The 24,419-nt window shown below is 39.8% G+C and overlaps 1 protein-coding gene across 1 annotated transcript in view; it reads right to left on the reverse strand.

Moving 5' to 3' along the window:
• LOC121290861 (sodium/potassium-transporting ATPase subunit alpha) overlaps positions 1-24,419 on the reverse strand; it is a 42,825-nt gene that overhangs the window by 12,143 nt on the left and 6,263 nt on the right. The window contains exons 2-11 of the mRNA XM_041211871.1: positions 11,874-11,990; positions 11,687-11,746; positions 6,038-6,241; positions 5,812-5,925; positions 5,583-5,717; positions 4,381-4,498; positions 3,580-3,848; positions 2,985-3,183; positions 2,170-2,279; positions 567-701 (exon numbers count right to left, since the gene is read on the reverse strand). Coding sequence (XP_041067805.1) covers positions 567-701; positions 2,170-2,279; positions 2,985-3,183; positions 3,580-3,848; positions 4,381-4,498; positions 5,583-5,717; positions 5,812-5,925; positions 6,038-6,241; positions 11,687-11,746; positions 11,874-11,990 — 1,461 coding nt within the window. The remainder of the gene's footprint in view (positions 1-566; positions 702-2,169; positions 2,280-2,984; positions 3,184-3,579; positions 3,849-4,380; positions 4,499-5,582; positions 5,718-5,811; positions 5,926-6,037; positions 6,242-11,686; positions 11,747-11,873; positions 11,991-24,419) is intronic.

Raw genomic sequence — 24,419 nt, forward strand, 5'->3', positions numbered from 1 at the left:
GTGAAAATTTATTTAACCTCACCAGACACAATTAAGCTCTTACAAGTTAGTTTTTGGAACCAGGAGACGGAGCAAAGAATAGACAAAATAGAACAAGTCTCCTTAAAATAAAAACTCCTTGGTTCTTAAACAAAAATGTGAATTAGTCTCTCTGCAACTATGAAAAGATTACCATACCTGAATACAATTGGGAAGGAAAAAAAAAGCAAAAAGGAAACGGTTTTGTATTTTCTACCCAGGGCCAAGTCACTTATTCAAATAAATTTAAATGGAATTAGATGGCCCACATTATGAGGGTTGTCTTTACTCCAGTCCTAACACTTAAAATTAATTTATGCTCGATTGTTAAACCTGGGTAAGAGAAGCTTTCCTTCACTACCACATGCTACTTGGTTTTGTTGAAAGAAGTAGTTGGTCTTCAGTCTCACCTTCTCAATAATCAGCAACTACAGCTGCACAGTCCCAACCTTTTATTTGCCACCCCCACCAGTTACTTTGCATAGCCTTCTACTTGTTTCCGGGCTGCCCCAAAACAGGTGCTCAGCTCTTCAGCATTTTCTCGGTACCTGATATTTATTGGTGGAGTTGAAAGGAATTTCCACAATCTTTGGGTTTCTGTCCCTCATTTGCTGAACTGACCCACAGCACAGTTCAATACACTTCAGGAGGGCAGATTCAGAAGCATCACCAGCAACACTTCGCTACATGAAAATGAGAAGCACAATTAATGATGGTCGATTAACATCACAGAATAAACAACTGCATGCAATGGGTATAAGTAAAACTTCCAATGTAGTAATCAAGTGTTTTCTCCCAGGAAATCCTCATTACTCAAAATCAAATGTAATAGTACATCAAGTTTCACTATGGCCTGAGTTCTTCCCGCATTGGGCGGGCTCGGCAGGAGAGATTGTGGAGCCGACCACTGCCCACAATTGGCTCTGCACCGCCATTTTACGCAGGTGGGCCTCCAGTGTAATACACGAGTGGTAGGCACTACCTGTGCGGGCGAGGGGGACGAGGGAGAGTCGGGGGCCAGCGCCCTTTCGCGCATGCGCATGAAAGAGCGCTTCAATCTCCCTCAGGCGCGGAGTTGCCTCAAGCGCTTTTTTAAAAAATAAATAAATGGAATAAAAATTTAATGAAACATGTCCCCTCATTGTCACATGAGATGGGACTTTTTTTATTTTTCAGAAAAAGTTTTTATTTAATTCAGGAAAGCTTAAGGAAACCTCATCCTGTTGATGGATGAGGTTTCCTAAAACCGCCTGGCCTTTTCACTTGCCTGTCAACCATTACGTTGGACGGCAGCTTAACATTCATGTTAATTACCTGTTTAATGGCCTTAATAGGCCTACCAATCATCAGCGCGCGGCTGCTGAACGAAACATCGAGAGACAGCACGATGATGTCGGGACGCATGCCTGATGTCATCACGTGTCATTTTACATGTTGGCGTGTCGGGCCTGACCCCGCATGCCGACTGTAAAATCTTGGCCCATGTGTTCATGAATATAGGAGTTTTGCATATTTCAATATCTACCCCCATAAGTTATTATCTAGTATACAGAATGCAAACATGTGCAACATTACACCAAAAGCAGACAAATTGGAATAAAATGCAAAGCCTGAAGCTGTATATATATATATATATATATATATATATATATATATACACACATATATATATATTGGCACCACTCAATTCTGATCCTGGCATTTATGCTGCTAAACCTGACTCCTTTATCTCAATGGCACATCACTAAAAGTCTAGAAGTCTGCTACTGAGAATTATCAGCTTAAAAGAGAGCAATTCATGTTTTTCGCACTGCAGGAATTCAAATTCAAACAGTATCAATATAAAAGCAGTTCATATCAGCCTGTGTAAAATCCAAATCAAAAGGTTTCTGAACCATGCTCAGACGACCATTTTTTATAAAATCTCTCAATATCACAATTTTATTGATCAGAACAGTCTGACAGTAACAACCAATTCAAACTTAGATCTTCCTTACAGAGTGCACCCTAGATACTTAACCATCACCTCTGGGTGGAATCTGACAAACGGTCCTCAAATTTGAGCTGCATTGTTTGTAACCTAAGAATTTCCACAGTTGTGAGCGCACAGGTTTGACAACATTGGAATTCATGTCACAGAATTAAACTCACCTTCAGAATTGGCACATTTTCTTGTCCTGCCTGGAAAACGGCACGGTTGCACAATGCAGCAACACGCGACAGTGCAGACCAAGTGGGAGAAGTCTTGTCAAAAGCAGCACCTAAAAAGCCAGGCATAAAGAGTTAAATCTCTACGATACCAAATTTCTTGGGGTTTCAAGTTTTTACAATTTCAAAGCAAGCAAGATTTATGCCATTTTATCTTAAGCAACTTTTTATCTTTAATTTGTAAGGAGAGTATTTAGGTGCGAGTTTTTTTTTAAAGGAACAAGCCAACATGAAGTAGTCTTCAGGATAGTTAACTGCACTTGCCTGTGCAGTTAGTTCACATATTTATACAGATAACAGAACAGTCCTGTGAAAAAGGAAAGGCAGTTAACTCAGCCATCCTAAGTGCTGAAAGTTTGCAAGATTCTCTTGCATTACATAAACGCTGCACGTCAACAATTCTGACTGGTCAAAAAAATAAATTTAATCTATGCTCATCCTTTTTTCCTTTTTCGTACTCAATTGCCAAAAATGCCTGCCAACTTCACATAATTTTTGTTCTAAGTTGCAGTTCAAAATTTGGAAGCTGCTGAGGATTCACTTAAACAACAGGCAGCACTCGGTTAAAAGGCTCAAAGCCACCTACGATTACTGGGGATTTCTCCCCAATTAAATGCACACACCAACTTAACTCAGTTTTAAGCAAGGAAGCCCAAAACTTTTGAGATGAGAACAGACCTGCTTATCTAAAGAGATGCAGCCAGCGAAATCTGTGAACGATACTGCACTTTATACAGAAAAAAATCTATTCCCCTAACCTGACTGGTTTTCAGTAGTATCAGCTTCATGGATCTGGTTGTCAAACCACATGTGAGCGACAGTCATTCGATTCTGTGTTAGTGTTCCAGTCTTGTCAGAACAGATAGTGGAGGTTGATCCTAGTGTCTCCACAGCTTCAAGATTCTTCACTAGGCAGTTTTTCCGTGCCATACGTTTGGCTGTCAGGGTTAGGCACACCTTGAGAGGAGGCAAAATTGATATATGAGTAGCTACTTCAGACTGCCATTATATTAATATGCCCGCAAGTGAATCAATTTAAATAATTACTACCCCCTTTGAAATTTGGTCAAACCTTCTTTATCCTCCTTTTATTAAAAATGTTTCAGTAAGTCTCAAAAAAAAAACCTGCTAGATTTTTTATTACTTCAGTAGACAAGGGACTTTAATGTCAATCTTATTTGCCTGGCTTCCCTGATCATTTTATCCCTCCCACTTCTAAATTTGCCGCTTGTACTTTGAAATCAATGGAATGAACATCAGGCAGGTTCTACAACAGGTGAACAATCTGGTCCACAAGATTACTTCCTAGGTGAAGATGAAAATAAATCCAGAAAGTGCAATGCTATCTCATACCGTGACGGTAGCAAGTAAGCCCTCTGGCACATTGGCCACAATGATTCCAATCAAGAAGATGACTGCTTCAAGCCAGGTGTATCCAAGGATGAGGGACAGAATGAAGAAAGTCACGCCAAGGAAAACTGCCACTCCAGTGATGATGTGTATGAAATGTTCGATCTCAACAGCAATTGGAGTTCGTCCAACCTCCAGTCCAGATGCTAGAGTTGCAATCCTGCCCATGACAGTGCGGTCGCCTGTACAGATGACAATACCTCGAGCAGTACCTGCACGAAGAGCAAGTTTGGCATCAATATTTTAAGAAAAATCAATATATTTGTTTATAAAATGCCTTTCAAGGTCTCAGGTTGCACAAAGTACTACATATCCAATTAAATGCTCTTGAAATGTAGTCACTGTTAGATTGCCTGGTAGGCAATTTTAACACAAACCCTGCCACTAGCAGCAGTAAGAAATCACAGATCTTTTTGAGGATGCTAGTTGAATGATAAAGGCTGGCCAGGACATCAGGAGACCTCAGTGATTTTCTTTAAATAAATGTCAAGGAGTTTTTGTGCCCACCTTAGGAGATCCACCAAAATGACATGCAGCACTCCCTCGGTACAGTACTATAGTACCAGTCAGAATATGCAGCACTCCCTCAGTATAGCACTATAGTGCCAGTCAGGTCATGTGCTCAGGTCTCAGTATGACCAGAACCCACAATCTGTTAACTCAGAGGCAAGAGTGCTACTACTAAGCCAAACCTGACATAAAAACCAAAAGCATTCATTACTAACAGATGATATTTAATCATACCTTCAACACAGTTGGTGGAGAAGAAAGCAATGTTTCGTGTCTCTAGGGGGTTCTCACTGGTACATTCTGGTGACCGAGTCTGAGGCTCAGATTCGCCAGTCAATGAGGAATTGTCCACCTAGGTGAAAACATAAAAAATCATTAGGTTTTGGGTAGGATCACATTGGTTTTACACAACTGAATTGCGAACTGGAATTCCAAATTCACTCGTAGGCCATATTCATATCCTCTGCCCTTCGCAAGGAAAACCTAGACCCCTTTTTAGTAGCGCTAACTGAATCAGGAACATATAGAGCTGCTTAGCATAGTTATCATGATAACACCCTGGGGGTTACCACTGACCAGAAACTGAACTGGAGCAGCTATATAAATACTGTGGCTACAAGAGCAGGTCAGAAGCTGGCAGTTCTGCGGCGAGTAGCTCACCTCCTGACTCTGCAAAGCTTGTCGACCATTTATAAGGCACTAGACAGCAGTGTGATAGAAAACTCCCCACTTGCCTGATTGAGTGCAGCTCCAACAATACTCAAGAAGCTTGACATCATCTAGGACAAAGCAGCCCGCTTGATTGGCACTCCATTCACCACCTCAGTCACTCTCTCCACCACCCATAGACATTTCACACCATCTACAAAATGCACTGTAGCAACATGCCAAGTCTTCTTCGGCAGCACCTTCCAAACCCGCAACCTCTGGCACCTAGAAGGACAAGGGCAGCAGATGCATGGGAACACCACCACCTCCAAGTTCCTCACAGTTCCTTCGCTGTCACTGGGTCAAAATCCGAAAACTCTCCTAACAGCACCGTGGGTGTACCTACACCACACGGACTGCAACAGTTCAAGGAGGTGGCTTATCACCTCAAGGGCAATTAAGGAAGAATAATAAATGTTGGCCTAGCCAGCAATGCCCACATCCTGTGAACAAGTACATTTACAAAAAATCTGAAGCCCAGCTAAACGAAGGAAATACAAAAGCTGCATACACTGACCTCTCAATTTGTTGCATTGCATGGCCGACCCTAGAGATGACACTCTTCATTTTAAATCGTCAGTTTGGAGCTTGTTTCAATGATGGTTCCTCCATTTTAAAGAACACTACAGGTCAAGCTCAAGAGTCTACAGCCATACTTCATCGATATGATTATTGCAGTGGGAAGGCAGGATGGGGACAGATTCTCATATTGCATTAGTCATACACACCTTGCAACCATGTGCAGAAATGATTCGCAAATCTGCAGGGATCCTGTCACCACCTTTTACCTCCACCAAATCTCCAGCAACTACTTGCTCAGCATTGATGGTATTTTTCTCACCTTCTCGGATGACAAGGGCTTGCTGGAGTGAAGAAAATCAAAATGTCACTGCAGATATAACAATTTGGACTTTTCAGATCAATATCCCTTGTTTAGTTGGATCGGACACCACCTACCTGAGGCACCATGTTCTTGAAAGAATCCATGATTTTTGAGCTCTTAGCTTCTTGGTAATACGAGAAACAGCCAGTTACTATGACCACGGTAGATAGTACAACTCCCAGATATAACTGCAGAAATCACAAAATATACAGAAGAACAAGAAATATATCAAAACCAAGATGGCAACATAATTCTCTCAGCATAATTTCAACTTTAGGGCAGGAAAATGGTTTCACTCACATTATCATTTGCTGGCTCATCCTCCATTGCAGCCTGAATACCATATGCTAGAAAGCAAAGAATTGCACCAATCCACAGTAAGATTGAGAAGCCACCAAAGAGCTGTCTACAGAACTTTATCCACTCAGGAGTGGTGGGTGGAGGTGTTAGTGCATTGGGACCATCACGAGCAAGAACTTCTTTGGCACGAGCATTGGAGAGACCCTAAAAGGACAAAAATCAAATAAGCACCAATGAAACAGCAGCTTTCTTTCATAATTTCAATCTTCAATTTTTAAATACTTTTTCAACCCTCTTCTAATGGTACGACATCTTTCTTCATTAGAGTTCCAAAGGCATCAGATGCCTCCCTTCAGCTGATCACTCTTCATGGATAAACCCAAGCAGTTAAGTGTCGCCTTGCTAATCAACCACTAGATCTTCACAGTCGAACCTAATTCTCATTCGCTTCAAGGCAGGCTCTTTTGCACCACCAATCACAGGAAAACGATAAAGATTGGGATCCTTAGCCAATTCCACCCTTGACCTTAGCCCAGGAGCTCCGTGGTGCCTCATCAAATTCTTAGCAGTGTATGACTAAGGATTAAATTTGGGATCTTCGTGGTCTACGTGACATTGTTCCACAATGGGCAATATATTTATCAGCGGAGCTACAGTTACCAACTGAGTAAGAACTGCTCCCCTGACCCAAATAGTCCAATGGGAAAAATAATAGTAAGCGTATGCTGGTTGGACAAAATGAATTAGGACAAAGGGTGCAAAAACAATGTAGTTCTTTCCCCTCCTCCCTTCACAACAAACACACAGAGATAACTCCTAGTGCGTTTGAAGTTTCTTTGGTTAGCTAATCTTTAGCAGAACTTTACTGAGTCGGAGGCCAATAATCAATATCACCCAACCAAGAACTGACTGCAGAAATATTTGTTTTCAGTTTGAGGTTTAGGAATGTTATTCTGAACAGTTGTAACTTTCCCGTGATAGAGGCTGAAAAATTTGCCCAACTAGATTCAAGAGTTATGACAGTCAATCAGACTCTGTTTTAACTAAACAGAATAGCTTAACATGCAACAAAAACAAAAACAGAAATACCTGGAAAAACTCAGCAGGTCTGGCAGCATCGATGGAGAGGATTGTTTTTGCCAATAACTTATATAGATTTTTCTTTTCCCACCTATTTCCATTATTTTTAAATGTATTTCCATCCATTGTTTTATCTCTACTTTTTAGCCTTTTTCGTATTCCTTCACCCCACCCCACCCCCACTAGAGCTATCTGTACCTTGTTTGTCCTGCTTTCTACCCTTAATTAGCACATTCCTTTAGATAATATCACCACCTTCAACACCTCTTTGTCCTTTTGTCTGTGACATCTTTCGGTTATCTCCACCTATCACTGGCCCTTTATGTAGCTCTTCTTGTCCCAACACCAACCCCCCCCCCCCCTTAAACCAGCTTATATTTCACCCCTTTCCTATTTTTACTTAGTTCTGTTGAAGGGTCATGAGGACTCAAAATGTCAACTATGTTCTTCTCCACCAATGCTGCCAGACCTGCTGAGTTTTTCCAGGTATTTTTGTTTTGGATTTCCAGCATCCGCAGTTCTTTGCTTTTATAGCTTAACCCGCAAGATTAGTTTTCCAAGATTGTGAACCAAACAATTTTTAATGATAAATACATTATCACAGTAAATCATCACGGAGAGTGACCAGGCAAGAAATTAGATAAGGGTGAGATCTGACATTTTGAGGTCCCACTTAGCATGTATGATATAAAACTGACTATACATTGCAAACTGATCTGTAAGACTCCATGTCAAGAAACTTTCAAATATTGAAAACAATTCTCTCTTAACTAGGCAATCAAGTTAAGAAGCAGAAGGTAGTCTGTTGAAATAGCCACTAGCTTTAAAGTTCTCAAAAGGGATTACAAGGAATTAAACTATTTTGCAATAGATAATCAGCAGAACTAAGCAGGAAGTGATGTGCAATACAACAGGTTTCAAAATTCCAAATCACTAGGCCAGGAAGTCTTATCATGGCTGAAACTACTGACACAAACTTAATTGTGCATGTGATTCTTCAAGTAAGAGGACACAATGGCCTTGAACTCCTGAACCCTCCTGTCATTGTATAAATAGAACTGCATAGGCAGTTTTCCTTCAGAGGAAAAAAACAGTGTGTGACTAGAATTGCGGTAACTCTTGAGGTTAGAAAACATTCCTTTGCAATTAGTCTAGCTTAACCTGCACATTGCAATGTCTCAGTAAAAACTAAAAGTCAATAAGGATTCTGCAGTACACACATTACATGTGAACATCACTGAACTCAGTCAACAACAAATTCTTTGTTTGATTTTAAACCGTCATTTTAGTGACACTGTAAAAGCCTGCCCCTGTGGCTGCCTTCTAACTGGAGTAGTGTACTAAAATCACACACTTCTATTCCCAAAATAGATCACGATCAATCTTTGATTGGTGCAAGATACAAAACACCTAAACAACTAAAAAGTTCCTGCTCCAGACCACAAGCCCCTACTAAAGAAACACATATTTGAACATCAGGCAAGGGCAGGGCAATGCTCAAATGTGATGGCTCCTCAGAGTGGAACAGATTCACGTTTACAATGAGGCCACTTGGGGAAGATATCAGAAGATTGCCAATGCTTGTGCGAGCCACCTTTTGCAGGAGTGGGAAACAAAGTGAGAGGACAAAAGGGAGAAGCAACTGTGTTTTCCACCCCACACTTTGCTGTTAATAACTTATAGAAACCTGACCTTAAGTGGTTTTCAAAGTTAAAAGAACAATTGGTCTTGGTAAAGTAGAATCATATGAATCATTATATATTTAGTTACTAGATTGGTGTGGAATTGTAAATCAAGATTCCTGCAACCCACCAATGACACAATTTTAAATGAGCTTAATATAAAAAGCAGCTATGCACCCAGATTTCATCCTTTTAAAAGACATTGTCAACCAACATTAAACTCTCAACATATTCATCAGACATTAAAGACCACACATGAATTTTGTTATAAAAAACAAAGTAGGTAAAACTTAAACTTTCAATTACCACCAATAATTTTAATTTATTCTTGAACAATTAAGTATGTTAAGGCATTTTGGGGAAATGTAATTCAACAAAAGTAGATACAGCCACAAAGAAGATATTTGGAATTAGGCTTTAGGGTCTCAAAGGAAAGAGGTCAAGAAGTTTTGTGAGTGACTTTCGACTTCTAATGGCAAGGCAAAATGACAAAGGTTGGAGGAGGGATGAAATGCACTACCAATTAATGCAGAAGTCTGGGAGAGGGGCTGGAGAAGGTTACAAAGATAGGGAGGATCAAAACTCAAGGGAAGAAATTTTAAGTAGGTGGTGTTTGGGATTCAGGAACCAACCTTGGTCATCAATGACCAAGGTGATGGGCAAGTGGACATGGTGCGAAGACAGGATATTTTGATGGAGTGAAGATGTAAGCAGAGGTCAATGTGGAACAGGATGCCAGGCTTGCAAACTGCATTGTGTTTGGGCAATAATCTCTGGATTATTATCTTAGCCATGAGCAAATTGGCATAGGATAAATAAGATCATAGAGTTGAATGCGTGGCTCAAAGGTTGATGCGGGAGATTGGTGTGGTTTCAATTCATGTAGCACTAGCAGCAATACTGAGGAAAGAAGGAGCTGAATTGTTGGGATGGCCTTCATCTGAATCATGTTGAGGCCAGTGTAGTGGCAAACTAGGGCTGTAAGGCGGGGGGTGTCACATGATGGGAGATTTGGAAAGCTACAAAGTACAAGGCAATGGTGCAGGGTAGCGATCCAGATAATGACAACCAGAGTGTGACAGGAAGGGACAGAGTGTACGACCATAAGAGTGTGCCGGCAAATAAGGTCAGAGTAGGGAAATATGGTAAAAATACACAATTAAAAGCTCTTTATCTGAATGCACACAGCATTCCTAAAAAGATGGGTGAATTAATAGCACAAATAAAAATAAATAAGTATGATATGATAGCTATTACAGAGATAGGGTTACGTAGCGACCACAGCTGAGACCTGAATATTTATGGGTACTTGACATTTTGAAAGAACAGGAAGAAAAGAAGAGGGTGGGGTACTTCTATTAATCAAGAGTGAAATCAGTATAGAGAAATTATCTTGGCTTGGAGGGTCAAAATGTACAGTTTGTGTGGAGATAAGAAATAACAATGGAAGTCAGTCACAGGTGAGTGCGGTTTATAGTCCCCCTGACAGTAGCTATACTGCAAGAAAATAATGGGGGCTTGAAGAATGGTACTAGTGGTGATTTGAATCTTCATTTAGATTGGGTGAATCAAATTGGCAAAGGTAACCTGGAAGATGCGTTCATAGTGTGTTTTCGGGACAATTTCTTAGAACAATATGTTCTGGAATCAAACAGGGAACAGGCTATTTCAAACCTGGGTAATATGTAATGAGACAGGGTTAATAAATGGCCTCTAGTAAAGGATCCTTTAGGTAACAGCACCTTCCAAACCCACGAATGTCACCATCTCGGAGGACAAGGGCAGCAGACACATGGGAACACCACCAACTGAAAGTTCCCCCCTAGCCACTCACCATCCTTTACTGCTGCTGGGTCAAAATTATGGAACTTCCTTCCTAACAGCATTGTGGGTGTACCTACACCAAGCGGCTTGCAGTGGTTCAAGATGGCAGCTTACCATCACCATCTCAAGGGAAATTAGGGATAGGCAACAAATGCTGGCCTAGCCAGCAATGCCCACAACCCATGAATGAGTGACCATGACAGAATTCCCATTCAGTTTGAGGATGAGAAATTTGGGTCTGAAACCAGTATCTTAATAAAGGCAATTACAAGTGTATGAAGACTGATTTGGCTAAACTATAATGAGAAAATAGGTTAAAAGGTAAGACGGCAGAGGAACATTGGCAGACATTTAAGGAGATATTCCATAACTCTCAACTAAAATGTATTCCATTGACAAAGACTCTACAAGAAGGATCCACCATTGTGCCTAACTAAGGAAGTTAAGGATGGTATCAAATTGAAATAAAAGATGCACAATGCTGCAAAGATTAGTGGTAGGTCAGAAGATTGCGGCAATTTTAGAAACCACCAAAGGATCGTCTTATTGAAACATATAAGATTCTGAGGGGCTTGACAGGGTAGATGCTGAGAGGATGTTTTCTCTTGTGGGGAAATCTCGAACTAGGGGGGACAGTTTAAAATTAAGGAGTCTCCCATTCAAGACAGAGATGAAGAAGAATTTCTTCTGAGTGTTTTTGGAATTTTCTGTGCCTTTGGAATTTTCTTCCCCAACGAGCAGTGGGGGCTGAGTCATTGAATATATTCAAGGAGTTGGAAATGATGATTTTGGACGCCCCAATATTTAAACTGAAAGAAATTGAAGCACATTCCAAAACAGGGTATCAGGCATGCAACTGGACAGTGCAGAGACACCAGAGGAACTGAGAGAGATGGGAGAGGCAGAGCTGAACATTAGTAGTGTGCCAATGAAGAATGTAGAGTGAAAATAATACCATAATAAAACGGCACACGCCGCTTTTTCTTTGCAACGGAGCAACATTATTTATAAGTCCATGAGCTAAACATTACTGAATAAATAACCATCGTTGAGCATTGCCTACCCGAGTCAGGTCTGTACCATATCTGCGCTGAAGTTCATCCAAACTGATTTTATGATCATCCTGGAACAGGAAAGTTGAGTATGAGACAATCTCAAACAGATTTTATTTGGATCAGGAAGACAGTAAAACATTAAATAAAATTAATATGCCCAATATCAAGACAAAAAAAAGAAACATTATTCTATACCAGTGATACTTCCTTCTTAAGTTCTTCCATATCCTTTTTTTTAGATTTCTTATCTTTCTTCTTGGATTTGGTGGCATTTTCTGATGTTGCCGCAGGCTCATATTTGTCACTTGCAGTCTGGAGAGAACATAATTTAAATATATTATATGGCTGCAGATGCACAGAAAATATCACATCCCTGGAAAATCTACCTGAAAAACTACATGAATTCTATTTTTCAACCCCAGCCAATTGTTAAATGGTTAGATTAACGCCACAAAAGTCCGTGCACCATGCAATCCACTGCTGCAAGGGGTCATGCATTAAGCCAAAGGAGATATTTGCAAGATATTGGGAATTCAAATATCATTATTTTCAGTTCCCACCACCAACTCCATCTTCTTCATTAGATCGTAAGAAGTAGAAGCAGACCATTCAGCCTATTGGGTCCGCTTCGCTGCTCAATAAGATCATGGTTGACATGATTGCAGCCTAACTCCACTTTCTTGCCTGTTCCCCAAAACTTGTTTTCCAAGAAACTATTCAAAATCTAATGTTTTGCAAAATTTAAAATTCAGTCCCAGCAATTCCCCTTTGACCTCCCTAAGCTATAATTTTTTACTAACTTAATTCAGCCCTGCCCATCACCACTGAAGCAGCAGCTTAAATTCCATTGCAGCTGAGTATACCAGTTGGATCAGTATGTTCACTCTACTCAATGAAATGCACTTGTGTTTGCCAGCTTAGCCTCTGAGTTCAACTGTAGCTATTGTATGTACATCATCTTCCTAATGGGAAAGGAATCAACCCAAGTTGTTGCCAGTTATGCTGCCTGTTGCCCTCCACTGTTCAGACTCTGAAAATCCTCTGCTTTACAATGTTTTTGCTAACTTTTTTTGCAGTCACTTTTCCCAGATTCTCCACAGTTCAAAAGTAAAGTACACATTTGAACAAATGGGTGGACATTAATTATGTGTCATAGCTTGATTCCAAACAATTACTGGAATCATCCAGTTACTTAAAAGCACAGCTGAGTGAAGCGTTAGTGCATTCCCCTCCACCGGCTGCCAATCAGAGCAGCTATTACTCAGAGGTTTTTCTATACTAAAGTCAAGAAGATTTAAATGGAGATAAAATAGCAATCAAAAGTAAGGTTGTATATTAGATTGCTCTAGTGTAAATTACAGATTTCTTCACATCTTGCTTCTCGACCTTCAACTCTGAATAGAAAATTGGTGAAATTGTATGATAGAGGCAAAATGGGAATAATAAATTTGTTGTTGGAGATACAGCTATCTACAGCAGCCAACAACTGAGGGATTTTAAATAGGAGGTCAGGGCCAACTTTCCCACACTCTTCACATTTTCTGCCTGTTTTTCACTCTTATTCGATTTTTAATTCTTCCTCAAGATGGTTTAGCTTGCTTCTGCTTTTCATAATTTTCAGTTTATTTTGTCCATCATAATATCTTACTTGCTGTCTTGATCTCAATTGTTTCCTCATGCTGCACAGCAGCATTGAACTATTTGATTTCCAGCTCAAGTCAATGACACTCAATTAGGAGCCAAAAATCAGTACAGAAACAAGTAACTAACTTTTAGGACGTGCTGATCAATCATAAAGGTTTGTATATACATGACAGATTGAAACCATTCTGGTTGCAAGTTTAGTTAAGTATTTGGACATTTTATGTTGTAAAACATCTTAAGGGGCTTAACAAGAGTGGTCAATAATAAAAAAAAACACATAAGGAGTTATCAGAGATAAGGAGATATCAGAACAGATGTCCAAAAACATGATCAAAGAGGTAGGTTTTAGGGAACATCTTAAAAGAGAGGGGCAGAGAAGCAGAGTTTTAGGGGGAAAATTCAAGAGCTTGGGGCCAAGGTAGCTGAAAGCACAGTTGCCAATGGTGGAGAGATTAAAATCAGTGATGCACAAGTGGCCAGAATTGGAAAAGCGAGACATTTCAAAGGCTTGTAGGGCTTTAGGAGGCTACACAGATATGGGGGCAGGGGGTGGGGCATTAGGCCATTTAAAACTGGGTCATTGCCAGACTGGGGGTCAGCAAACACAGGGGTGATGGGTGCATGAGATTTGACCAAGACACAGGCAGCACAAGTTGGGTGTGGGGAGATGAGAGGCCAGCCAGGAGTGCATAGAGATAGTCAAATCTGGAGGTAACAAAGGCACGTGGGGGCTTCAGCAGATGGGCTGAAGCCGCGGTTCAGTCAAGCTAAGTTACGCAGGTAGAAGCAAGCAGTCCTGGTGATTGTGCCAATGTGTGGCTGGAAACTCATCTTGGGTCAAACACAACACCAAGGTTGTGACGTCTTACCCAGTTTAATAGAGACACCAGAAATGGACATTACGGTTATAGAATAGAACTTGTGAAGGAACCAGGGCCATTGGCTTTAGTCTTCCCAATGTTTAGTTAGGCAAAATTTCTACTCATCCAATATCGGATGTTGGACATGCGATGCGACAAATCAGATTGAGGGGAGGGATTCAAAGTGGTGAAATAGAGCAGAATGCACACATGGAACCGGATGTATTTTTAGATGATACTGTTGAGGGCCAGCATGTAAATGAGAAACAGAAGGGTTCGCAAGGATAGATCCTTGGGTGACTCTAGAGGTAACAGTGCAAGAGTGGGAAAAGATATTGCATTTGATCTTCTGACGATGATATTTCGAAAACTGAGAATGGCACCAAGCAAAGGCAGTTCCACTCAGCTGGATGAAAAAGAGGTGTTGGAGGCAGAAGGCACGATCAACTGTGCCAAAAATCAGCAGATAGGTCGCGAAGGACGAGGGAGGTTGGTTTGTCATAGTCATATAAAATGCCATTAGTACAAGCTGGAAACCTGGCTGGGGGTTTCAAACATAGAATTGCCGTAAAGATAGGCATGGATTTGGGACTGGACAAAATATCAGAGGTTGAAGAGGGAGCCTGCAGAAGATGGGAAAGAATCTACAGGAAAATGCAAGATCAGGACCTGGGCACCAGGGAACATTTAGGAAGTTTGACCTAGTGGGCTAGGAAAAAGGAGAGAAGTAGCAGACAGCTGATTGGATGGTTATATCTTTGGGGACAAAAACATCCATAAGTTCCTTCCCATTCATTGGTGGAGGTGATGGTGGAGAAGAGAGAGGAGGGTGGTTTAAGTAGATGCTTAGTGGTGAAGAAAAAAAGCTGTGGATTACCGTTGCATTCCTAGATGATCTTACAATAGTGAGCAGTTTTAATGATGGAAAGCATAATTCGATACTGCTTTAAGTGGTTCAAGCAGATCTGGCCATGGATGGTTAAACCAGCTGTTTGCCAATGATATTCAAATCTGCCTCCCTTGATTTTAAGAGAGCCAAGATGAGGGATATGAGCCAAGATGGATGAATGAAAATAGTGAAAAAGAGCAAGAGTTCTAATGCGGACAAGGGCATTAGAGGGTGTGATTTAGGAAATTAAATTAGATTTAAATCAGTTATAATGGAGCCTAATGTAGACTTGTACATCTATAAGCTGTTATGGATTGAGTTTTTACTTTGAGGGAATAGAAGGGCTTTAAGTAAAACAGTCAGTATAACAATTGTAGTGCTCCATATTTAACTCAAGTCAGAGTCTGGACCAATTGGATTGGTACAGCCCTCTACCGTGAGTGTCAAAAGTAAAAACTTTCACTTAACAGCTCCACATGTTTTTGGGCCTTACCCTCAATCAGCTAAAAACTCCGACTGTGTGGACCATTGGTTTGAAAACATTATCTACCATTTGCTCTACAACATGATCCACTATTAAACTGAAAGAACATTTCCAACGTTAAGGATCATGAGATTCAAAGGGTTTGCATTTTTCCCTAAGACACTGCTGTTTTCTCCTGCTTTTTTTATTTGACAGTACATACTCCTAGCTGGAGCCTTAGCTCCATTGGGTTTAATTACCATTAAACAACACCCTCAATCACTAGACAGGCTTCAGCAAACAAAGCTACTCCGAATCCAATACAAATGCAAGATATTGTGGATGCTGTCAATCTAAAATTCAAACAAAAAATGCTGGAAATACATAGCAGGTCTGGCAGCATCTGTGGAGACAGAAACAGTTAATGCTTCAGGTAAATGTCATCAACCTGAAACGTTAACACTGTTTCTCTCTCCTGATACTGCCAGACCTGATTTTATTAAGAATCCAAACCTGACCTACAATTTGTGGTAGCTTTATAGTTGAACTACGCTGCAATCTCTTATTTAACAACCAGACCTCTTCCAATCCCTTGCATATTGGCAGCAGTCTCAGGGTATAATTTATTCAGATGTAAAGTATAACTGAATGCTGGTAATGAGCAGCCTATTTTACCTGCACTACAGAAAAACAGCTTAAATCAGAATCCACTCCCTAAGGACAGGGATTTCTGCACCTGAGAACACATTCTATACTAAAGCACCTCCCGACAGTTGCCTAATGCGAGTGATGTTTAAAGGTGGAATTGGTTATTACCATGTTTTACAATTTTAGCGCACAGTTCTCAACAGATACAGGGGTGGATTCTCGAGGAGTCATGAAAATTATAATCATGATGTTAGAAAGAAAGTTTTTTGCATTTGGATTAATTATGACAGTTTCCAGCTTTCCTTCTAACATCAAAAGTTCCACTGTAGATTAAACAGTGGTCATTCAGCATTGAGCCTGTTTCACAATTCATTTAGGATCATGACAAACTATATCCCAGCTCTATGTCCTTGCCTTTGCTCCCTATCACTTGATACTCTTACTATATAAAAAATCGGTCAATCTCACACCACACCAACATTATTTATTAGTACTTGAACATCTTACAAAACGTACTGCAAAATTATGTCCTATGGAGTGAAACCAGAGCATGATTCTTCAACCTACTGTACTAGATTGTAAAATTGTGTTAAAAATTGACATCTTAAGTGCCTAGTTTCCTTACAACAGTAGTGTATGCCAATAAAAGTAGAACTTGAACAGTCATTCACATTTGATAACAATCATTTTTCATAGTGATACAAGTTACTTAGCTAAATCTAATGGATTCAAATGGAGGGAATATCCACCGCTTTGTTTTTAATTTAAGTCGCTTCAGAATGGCAAGGACGATTCAAGTAAATTTTCTGCAAAAATTGGTTACTTAGAGGAAAAAAAATGCATTCAATTAAGACATAAACTGCTCTCAATGTCAGTACAAGACAAATTTTAATCTCTGGCTAGACTGCAAGGGTTATAATTATTTTTTTTCTGTGAATTACATTATTTTCAAGTGTCTCAGACTAAACATGAGCTTTCTCAGCAAGTTCTTATAGATAATAGCTAAATGTTTTGAAAACTGCAACCTTTGCATCTCATATATAAATACAAAAGCAGAAAAAAAGGGAGCAGGAAAAGTTTGAAGGAATTTGGTGAGCTAGCCCCCACACTGGACAAAAATATGTAATGGTCTCCCTCTTCTCACATTAAGTGAAGGAGCTCAGAGATTTACCCCACTTGGCACAGACTCATAGCTCTGTCAAATAAAAGGGCTATGAACACGAAAAGGCTGCCTTTTGAGGATTAGATTCTGGGAATTGAAATTTGGGTCAATTTAGAAGTCAGCTGGTACACATTAAGTAACCTCTTTAATCAGCCCAGAACAGACCATTCCACCCCCCTTCGAATAAATAGCTTGATAGAATAAGATTTTATTTTTGTAAGGTGAAAAGTATGGCCAACTGCACAAACGTCTAAAACTTATATATTGTGCAGGCCCAGGGAATATACAATCAATTTTCAGTGCAACTGGGGTCAATAGATTTGGAGAAGCAGAATTGATCTACTAGCTTTAATTATGTGGACATGCACTGTAAGCGCCAGGTCACAATACAAGTATACATTAGATGCACATTAAAAGCTGAAATTGGCAACCATACAGTACATTGTTTTGGCTCTGCTCATTCCCCTCTGGTTGCTAACTCGTGTCAGGACAGTATGTCCAATAAACATGTCAATTTTTAAGAATACTGTCTTTTCTATACCTGTGGAGTTACATGAAATTGGGAGATACTGGTCGAGTATCCTTTATCCAAAAATCTGAAAAACGAACACATCCAAAGAAAAACAACACTTTTTTTTAAACCTCACCAACCTTTAGTGCAGTAAGTCTAGTTACTTGTCTGCACGGTTCACCTTGCGATTTTTGTGGCGAATGTGTCAAAAAAGAACTTTCTCAGGTACCCTGTATTTATTATTCGGTTATACATTTTACTTTTCCAGCCATTTTATTTACTTTAGATTATAGCTAGCCTGGGCTTACGCTATTGTAATGTAAATTCGCATGCATTGTCTGAAAACTGAAATTATCTGAAATCTGGAACGTAATCACCCTCGAGGTTTTTGGATAAAGGATGCTCAAACTGCATCAACCTCACCAAGTTTCTCAATTCAAGATGAATTGTCCAGTGGTATTCAGTTAGTTCTCCCATTCACTCACTGTGTTTACTCACATAAAAGTCAGATTTTTGAGACTAATATATTAGGTCAAAGTTATGGGATCAACTTTTGCATGGGTGCTGTTTTCAAGAATGCTTGATTTGGGTCCAAAATAGACCAGTGCAATGGAACAAAGTAAAAATGAACACTAAACAATTCATATTAATCATCATTCATAATTTGATCACTTTAATTACTTGAATAAATAAAAACAAAACTTAAATGTATAAATGTTTTTAAGCATTTATTCATTTTCATTAGTATTCATGGATTTACAATGAAATTGAATCATGAACATCCCCAGGGTTATACCTTAGTTCTGAAATTTTTGGGCTTTGCCGAAAAACTATGGCCAGCTTTTACCCGAAGTATATGAAAAATTACGTTTTTTTAGGCCAAGAATCATAGGGTTGACTTTTACACGACAGAAGTATATGCAGTATGTTTGAAATGCATACATCAACAGTTACATTTCAGAAATTCCACCAGAAGTTCCCGGATAAAATTTAACGAAGAAATGAGTGACGGTGCAGGCTACACAGCACCTTCAAGTCTGCATATTGCAGTGCCCACAGGATGTGAAAAGTGCTTCATAAATGCAAGCTCGTTGTTTCATTCCAAATGCAAATTTGATCCAAAAGCTTTGTAATCTTTCTAACCCTGCCATATCTTATCGTGCCATTTGCATTAAGTTTCGCACCCCCCTAAGTGTTCAGGAAACACATTTGTATTGGGATAGGGTACCATGGGATTAAATTGTCCCCTAGTATCTCATCTCACCACCTATCATTCATGACAACGCCAGTGAGGAGGGGGAAGAATGGCAATCGAGGCTAATCCTGTCCTCATCTGACATCCACACTTACATGCGTACTTTACAACAGGAGGCACTGAGCAATTACAAGCATGAGCGCCAGATGATATTGTTGCCCTAGCTCAGGTGACCAAGTAGAGCACCCTGATCACAACCATAGCTGAGATTAACTAAATCTGGACAGAATCAACTCTGGGATCTCCCTGTATGTATAACACAATTCCACTTCACTCTATTTATAATTGTGACTTTGTGCAAACTTGAGGGTGAACCTTCACTGCATTATAGCACCACCGTGCGAGACAGTGCTGAAGGTGGCCCTTTAAGTCCGTGCCAGCTTTTTGGAGAGCTATCCAATTATTCCCACTCCCCTGCTATTTCCCCATAGCTCTGTATTTTTTCCCTCTTCAACCAACAATTTTATCCAATTTCCTTTTGAAAATTATTACTGAACCTGCTTTCACGACTCTTTCAAGGCAGCACATTCCAGATCACAGCTCGCAGCGTAAAGAAATGCTTCTGCATGTCACCTCTGGTTCTTTGCCAAACTCCTTAAATCTGTGGCCTCTGGTCATTGACTCTTTGCCACTAGAAACAGTTTATCCTTACTTTATCAAAGCCTGTTATGACTTTGAACATTAAATCTATTAAATTATTAAGTCTGTTAAATCTTCTCAAACTTCTCTGCTCTAAAGATAACAACCCCACCTTCGCCAGTCTCCATAAAAAGTTGAAGTGTTTTATTCCTATATCATTCTAGTAAATCACTTTTGCACCCTCTCTAGGTTCTTCGCATCCTTCCCAAAGTATGGTGCCCAGAATTGACCACCACAATATAATTATGTTGTCATGCTTTTAGCAATTGAGTCACTGACAGAAGCAAAGTACTCCACTCGCAGAACGACATACACAAGACTCCATTTTGTCAACCTAAAGCTCATACATAAACAATACTCAAACTAGGAAATGCACAGGCTACCAGTAGATGCCTTTGCCTTTCATCAGGTGCTTATAACTTTGTAACGTTGGTGTCGTATTTTACTGAGTTGAGATTCAAAACCTTTTTATTCTTTCATGAGCTTTGAGCATCACTGGCAAGGCCACCATTTGTTGTCCATCCCTACTTGCCCTTGTGAAGGTGGTGGTGAGCCTCTTAAACCTCTTGATCAAATACCAGCTACTTGTATCTCCGTAATACCATCCATCTCTGCAATTGCCTCAGACCACCTGCTACTGAGACCCTCATCTATGCTTTGGTTACCTCCATATTCAACTATTCCAATCCTCTCTTGGCATGTCTCCCATATTCTACCCTACATAGACTGAAACTCATTCAAAATTCTACTGCTGGTATCCTAATTCGCACCAAGTCTTATTCACTTATGACTCCTGTGCTTGCTGGCCCACACTGGTTCCTGACCCACCAACACATCAATTTTAAAATTCTCATTTTGTATTCAAATCCGTCTATGAGCTTGTCTCTGTAGTCCCTCCAGCGCTATAAGATTCAAGCTCCGCATTCCTTGAACTTTGGTTTATTATCCATTCGCCATTTCCTCTGCTTCACAATAGCCATACCTCTAGCTGTCTAGGATCCAAAGCTCTGGGATTTCCTCTACAAACCTTCGTCACCCCTCTCCTCCTTAAATTCTACTTTTTTTTTTAGTGTTTGATCATCTGTCCTATCGCTCCTTGCTTGGCTTGGTGTCAATTTTTGGCTGACGTGTTCCTGTGGAACATCTTTAGATGTTTTATTAATTTAAAAGGACTCTATAAATGCAAGTTCTTGTTGTTAAAAGACGTTTTTTAAATACACAGCACATGAACCGTATTTACTTAACTTTCCAAGCAGATATGTGTTCTGCAAATAATTCAAGCATTACCACTGCTTGATTAATTAGAATATTTTAGAAAAGTAAATCTCTTTCTTTATGCCAAACATTGATATTTGAGAGCTAACTTAAAATTAACTATCAAAAACTCAGCTTCAACAGCAGCATTTAACCAGGATCAAGAGCTTCTTCTATGTACAACCAGTAAACAGGTAACATTCATAATACCCAAGTTTTTGACAGAATAAAATTAACTTTGCTCTGCCTAAATTTTAATCACTATGGACATACTTTGAAAAGTTGGGCTATGACCTCACACCAGGCCACATTTACAGTCTTGAGACTTAAGTTTACAGATGTCCCTTTATTGTATTAGTTATATTACACTCCCCTTATGTCAGCTGTTTTTTGGTAAGGTCGACAGCAGCATGAGTCTGAATCACTGCCCTCTTCCTGCCTTTGAACAGTCTGCACTGTACAGACTTGTTCCTGTTCACTCCACACCACACCCAACATGACTACGGTGAAGTGCCTCAGGAGAGCGAAATTTAACCAAAGAGACTTTTAAAGGGTTGGTCATTTGAGTGGTTTTCTGATTTATTCATGATGTGCTTAATAGTCTTAAGACAATGAAGAGAATTCCAGTTTATTTTTTGATCTTGACCTAAAACAACTAAGCACACGAACAAAGGGAATTATAATTTACCTGGTCAGAAAGATTGAAGCAAACTTTGAACTGTTCTTAAGTGCAACAGCAATCAAGCGAAAACATAGTTTGTGGTTTGCCAAGAACAACATGGATTACTTATACAGGAATCTCTACTTATTTTGTGATTTAAGGAGTACAGTAAAGAGCCTAAGTTGACCTGTTTTACAGTAATAAAAGAGATACCCATGGGGAATGTTTGGCAAAACGTCAGCCTTGTGCTGTGCTGGCTAGGCCAGGCCAGCAGCAGCAGTATATAACGCCTGCGTAGCATTGTACACAGCAAGTTTGACCAAGGCAATGTGAAACACATACATACTTCCCTTATGACAGAATGATAGCTTTCTCTTGCTAATACTGCTATACAGCTTCCATTCAAAGGTTGTTTATATTTTGTGGCTGGTAAGCAGTTTCCAAATGCCTCTCTTTTCTGTTGCCTAATGCGAGCAATTCAACCTTTGGCAATTTTTGTCTAAATTAGAATGTAACCATTTTTCACCTTTATGTCTTACTTTTCTCTGTTTGAAACACTAGAGAAATAAAAGACAATTGTCTTAAAGGCCTTGCCAGCTGATTTCATCCGTCTCAGGTTAATAAACTAGACACACATTTGCAAAGTTGTAGCCTAGCCTACAAATATTTTTTTCAAAAGTAGAGCCGAACCCAGTATCCATTTCCACTTTGAGCTAATTTGAAAAATATTCAAAATGCAATAGTCCAGTCAACTCGAAGCAGACAAGCAGCACCAGACTCCAACAACACTGAATTATATTGTTCTCGCATACATAAAGAACATAGAAGAAAGGAATCAATAGGAGTTTCTAAAAATCAAATGATCTAATCTCCTGACAAAAACTAGGAAGTCAGGTGATTAATTAATTCCCCATTTACTGACAAATTTGTGAAATTTGACTAACTCAAAAGACCAGTGGTTTCCCTCAATTACTAATATGTTAAGGATTACACAGAAATGAGCCCTACAGATCAGAAACTCCTAGCTTTAAACCCCAAGGTGTGCTAAGTTAGCTGACCATAAGAGAACTATAACCACCACCAGCACCTTTAGATGGAAAATGTCTTGTGGACTCCAGGTTTGGATCAGGTGTGGTTGTGGTGGTCCCATACCCAAGCAACATAACAAACTTCACCTAGGACAAATAGCCACTTAAGTAATGGCGTAAAGGATAATCTGCATTGCATTAAACCAAACCCCAACAAAAATCAATGCCTTACATTGAGGAGTGGAGCAAGGTTGCAAAAGGATATCATGGCCAGGACTGTATAAATTAATCTTCCCAAGATATGGAGAACTACCTTCACCTGTCACAACATCAAATACAAAGCAATAGAGCTGGCATTTGAACACTTTACTTTAGTTACAGCAAACAGCAGCAGTTATCTAGAATAGCATTAATGGTAAAATGGTTAGGAATAGATAAATACTTTGAGCATGAGTTCTTCTCTACAATGCCTTCATTACCAGCCACATAATTTAACACTGAGCTTAGCCTGTACTATTTTCGTCCTCAAGTTTGCCAAGTACAGGATATTGCACATCAGATCAAAGCCACATTCCTCAGCAAACAGATGTTCTTAACTTTAGTACTGTTTTGAGGAGTGCAAGTACCTCAATGTATGCAACATTCCTGAAAGCAGAGAGTATGCAAGTTTAACACAAAGTTGCTTGAATGATCTAATGACTCTCCCCTGCTTCATTGTGTAGAGATTTGTTATACCAAGAAAATACTTCAGTAAGCATGACTTGCAATTACTCCCTTACAGGTCACAGATACATTATATTTTTCAAGGTCTAAATCCTCCCTTGAATTAACTAAGTGCATGTGAGGAATTGGCAGTCTTGTATGAACATCTCTGCATTGCAACATGAATGCAGATTTAAAGGTAAAGCAGAACCAACAATCAATCACTGACATTCCAGATCTTTTCAGCAACAGGCATTTGCTGACATTTCTTCCCGAAGTTGATGGATAAGACAGCTTGCGCTCTTGTCATATGCTTCCTAGTGGTTATTTTGAGAACTCCATTTAAAAGGTGGTTTATATTCACATGAGCATACGAATTAGGAGCTGTAGGCCACTTGGCTCCTTGAGCCTGCTCCGCCATTCAATAAGATCACGGCTGATCTGAATGTAACCTCAAACCCACATTCCTGCCTACACCCGATAACCTTTCACCCCCTTGTTAATCAATAATCTGTCTAGCTCTGCCTTAAAAATGTTCAAAGACTCTGCTTCCACCACCTTTTGAGGAAGAGAAAAAATAAAATGTATCAGAAAAGGTTTCTCTTCATCTGTGTTAACTGAGCAACCCCTTATTTTTAAAGTGACCCCTAGTTCTAGATTCTCCCACAAGAGGAAACATTCTCCCCACATCCACCCTGTCAAGGCCCCTCAGGATCTTAAAGGTTTCAATTAAGTTGCCTCTTACTCTTCTAAATTCCAATGGATACAAGCCTAACCTGTCCAGCCTTTCCTCATAAGACAACCCATCCATTTCTTGTATTAGTCTCGTAAACCTTCTCTGAGCTGCTTCTAATGCATTGACATCTTTCTTAAAAAAAGGAGACCAGTACTCTACACAATACTCCAGGTGTGGTCTCACCAGTGCCCTGTACATCAAAGGTATAACCTCCCTACTTTTGTAATCAATTCTCCTCACAATAAATGATAACATTCTATTAGCTTCCCTAATTACCTGCTGTACTTGC

The sequence above is a fragment of the Carcharodon carcharias genome, chromosome 18 (genome assembly GCF_017639515.1).
Source record: "Carcharodon carcharias isolate sCarCar2 chromosome 18, sCarCar2.pri, whole genome shotgun sequence".
Taxonomy (NCBI): Eukaryota; Metazoa; Chordata; class Chondrichthyes; order Lamniformes; family Lamnidae; genus Carcharodon; species Carcharodon carcharias.